The 3,944-nt window shown below is 36.7% G+C and overlaps 1 protein-coding gene across 1 annotated transcript in view; it reads right to left on the bottom strand.

Moving 5' to 3' along the window:
- Positions 1–55: 55 nt before the first annotated feature.
- LOC107059316 (LRR receptor-like serine/threonine-protein kinase EFR) overlaps positions 56–3,944 on the bottom strand; it is a gene marked incomplete at its 3' end in the record, with an annotated part of 6,275 nt that continues 2,386 nt past the window's right edge. The window contains exon 5 of the mRNA XM_015305828.1: positions 56–133. Coding sequence (XP_015161314.1) covers positions 56–133 — 78 coding nt within the window. The remainder of the gene's footprint in view (positions 134–3,944) is intronic.

Raw genomic sequence — 3,944 nt, 5'->3', positions numbered from 1 at the left:
TCAACATGCATTCACATTTTCGAGTTCAATCTAAGAGAGGAAAACCGTAGCCTACCTGTGGGCCAATCACACGAGCTCCAAAATCACTTCTCCGGAGCTTTCCCTTTCCGAACGTCCTCAAAACGCTTCCCCGCTATCAAAAATAGAATCACAACGTTATTACATTCGTTTAGACACTAAAATCACAACAAACGGAGACGAGTCAATTTTGGAGTCAAAACGAGAATCGTGGGACCCGCGCTGGAAACTTCAAAATTACCCCAAAAGTAGGTCCTAACCAGTTTCCCCCAGCTCATATCCCAAAATGAAACACAATTCAAGGCTCGGGAACAACACACTACCAACATACAACTAAAACACAAATTTTCTCAAAAACTTTTGGAAGTGGGACCTACTTTTTATCGAAATGACCTTTGATGGAAATTTCGACTGCGCCGTTGAGTCTGGAATATCGAATTTGGTATGGTTGCATATCTCGTTTGCGTGCACGGGGTTCCGAACGAGATCGGAACACCCCATCGGAATTTTAAGTTTTGGAAATGTTGCAGATTTTCTGCAATAAATTGCAGAAAATCTGCAACATTTCCAAAACTTAAAATTCCGATGGGGTGTTCCGATCTCGTTCGGAACCCCGTGCACGCAAACGAGATATGCAACCATACCAAATTTGATATTCCAGACTGAACGGCGCAGTCGAAATTTCCATCAGAGGTCATTTCGATAAAAAGTGGGTCCCACTTCCAAAAACCATTTTAAGTCAAAACCCACAAAAGGGCTCGGAAAGATATCGAAAACCTCGGGACACAAAAGAAGGGTCAATCTAGACCAAAATCGACATTTCGGAGCTAACCACGCTGACGGAATTCTCATCTGAGCGCGTTTACTCAGAATGTTGACCAAAGTCAAACTTAAGCCAAATTTCAAAGGCTAAAACGCTTAATCGCACCGACTCACACTGAAAACCTCGGGAGTCATGACGACCATGCTACTAGCCTAAAATGACCCTTCCAGAGCTGATAGAATCGTTAGAATTGGATTCCGATGTCATCTTCTTGAACTTTTGATCGAAAATGATCGTTCAAGGTTCATAAGCTCCAAAACACAAAAACTCGCACCAAGACCAAACGAACGACCAGGTGACCGAACTGTCAGTCCCAGCAAATCATAAATGACTTGGGGTCGCTATAGGAACGCTCTAAACGACACACCGAAGGCAAGACACAGAAATGACCAAGAGGGTCATTACAAAAGTACTGCTTTTTTATCTGGTCAACCTCTCACTCTCAATCTTTTATAGATTGATTTGTGAAATTTATGGGCCACCCACTATTATTCTTGTCTCTTTTTCTTTTTTTTGCATTAATAATTGACTGAAGAGTCTCTTTTCTCTTTTTTCCTTCTTTGTTTTTATTCTAAAAACCTGTTTGGATTGACTTATTTTAAGTGCTTAACTTTTTAAGTACTTTGGGATTGTTTGGGTAAAATAATAAGTGTTTTTAGCACTTGTTCTCACAAACTAGGCTCGAACTCTGTTCTCTTTCATCGGGTGTACTCACTCGGTCACTCCCCTGTTCTTCTTCCTTGATTGTTTATCTTTTCCACTTTTCCAATTAATTAAATCTGGACAAGAGATATACGTGAGCAAGTGTATATAAATCTCTACCCCTTACAAAAAAAAGCAACCGCCTTAGGCCCCAAAATTTGAGGGGCCTCATTTTAAAAAGATTAATATGTTATACATATTTTTTCTAAAAAAATATTGAGTATTATTTATAGAAAATATAGACTTTTCATAAAAGAGCAAAGAAGTAATAGAAGTTTGATAAATTATGAGTACTATGTCTCAAGAAAGATTAAATAATTGGCTATAATAAACTTCATAAAAAAAAAAATCAAATCTAAGGCCTCCATTTGGATTTGGCTTTAGGCCACCGATTTATTAGAGCCGCCCCTGTGTATATTAATCCAAAATGTCTGGTCCAAGAGAGTTGTTGTTACAGGAAGTCAGCATGCAATATGATGATTTCTTTAATTTTTTGTCACTTAAAAATCTACACATGGCATAATAAGGACACAAATTGCCATATAGGGACACCACATTGGACGCATGTGTCTATTTGTTCAATTTTATGCAAGTTTAATTATTGTCATAATACATAAGTATGCTCTTTAACTTGACTTCAGCTGTCATCTATGCGCTCCAACTTTGAATGTGTATAAGTAGACACTTAAACTTGTATAAAATTGAACAAATAGACATATTCGTGGAACTTGACATCCTACGTGGTAATTTTGTGTCCTATTTGACGTCCTATATGTGTTCTTTCTTAATTTCTGTTTATTCATTTGTTCAAAACAGGTTTTGACTGTGCTCGTCTGTTGTGAAGGTTCCTGCAATGACCTCAAATGGAAAAATGCCAGGGCTAGCTCGAGGAGTAAAGTTCTCATCTACTGGGCCAAAAATTGAGTTTGGATCTTGTTGAGTCTTATGCGGACATTATTCATGGTGATTCGTTCTTGGGGAAAGTCAGCAGTACATTCAAGAGCTACATCCAATACCGATCTCAAACAACTTTCAATAGCTATCAAATGTTCATCATCATCTGTTGAAAATAAATTAACATCCACAATGTCCATGATTCTATGAGGATATGACTCCGCGACCAACTCTTCAATGTAAGGTCTCCAACAAACTCATCATCTACTGGCTTCTTTCTTGTGAAGGTTTCCATCAATAAAATGCCGTAGCTGTAAACATCTCCCAAGTTGACACTATCCCTTCTGACCCGTACTCTGCCACCAAAATGAAATACAACATATAAGCATATAGAATACCAGTTAAAGAAAGGGCAGTGAATGGGGCTGCTAGATCAAGTGTCTATAATCGAACAATGACGAACTCAAACAAGCTCGAAACTTGAGTTTTGGTCGAGATTGAAAGAGGATGCGAAGGCAATTTTTTAGAGCAGAAAATAGTAGTTAAGCAGTAATATGGTGTAATGGAAAAGCTTCTTAAAAAAAATGAACGCCGAAGCTGCTATGGAGGTCAAAGGACTGAAAATCTTTTTTTTAAAAATGAAGGCCGAGGTTCCTATAAATAGTGAAAAAAACTAGGTCTTTAAGATTGAATTTGGGCGGGATATCGATTGAGAAAATGGCTGTTTGAATTCAGAAATCGTACCTTTGATTCTCCATCAGAGATTCAAAAAGTCTTTTGGCTTCTTGTTGATCAAATTAAAGAAGAGAGATGTTTATCATGAAGAGGAAGAGAGTGTCTTGTTTTTCGCAGAAGAGAGACGTTGCTCTTGCACGAAAATAGAGAGACTGAACTCTGTCCATGGTTAAAGGTCTTCTGAAATTTCCTCAAAGAGGAAGAACGATGCTTTGGGACAAGGCGCAGCTGCTGTACAAGTTAGAATAAGGGCTTGCGTTTGGGCTGAAATTTTGAGTGGATTTGGGATGAGTTTTTGGGCTATTTTGGACAGATTTTGATATAAAATATGGGCTGAAAAGTTTTGGTCTTATTTGAGGCTGTTGGGCCAAATTTCTCACCCTTTTTCCTTTCTTCTTTTAAATTATTTTTGGGCTTCTAACTTAATAACTAATATAATACATATATTAAAAAATGATAACTAATGATTTGCATAATAAAATATCAATATTAAAACCTTACACTAATATAAAGTACAACTACAAAAAAAATAAGATTTTATAATTAATTAAATAGGTTAGAAACTTGAGAGAAGGCGACAACAAATAATTATTTTAAGAAAAGAAGGTGTAAAAGTGACAATAATCATTTCAATAATAAACATATAATTTTAGTAGATAAATAGTCATAATAGTAAAAATAGTTACGAAAAAGGATAATTTGATGAGTTATTAAATTAGAAGCTCGAAAACAATGAATTGGAAGAAAGGAGGGTCAAAATTGGGTGTCAACA

This window comes from Solanum tuberosum, unplaced genomic scaffold (genome assembly GCF_000226075.1).
Source record: "Solanum tuberosum cultivar DM 1-3 516 R44 unplaced genomic scaffold, SolTub_3.0 scf01136, whole genome shotgun sequence".
Lineage (NCBI taxonomy): Eukaryota > Viridiplantae > Streptophyta > Magnoliopsida > Solanales > Solanaceae > Solanum > Solanum tuberosum.
Note: the sequence above shows the minus strand (reverse complement) of the source record. Positions and strands in the feature narration are given on the sequence as shown.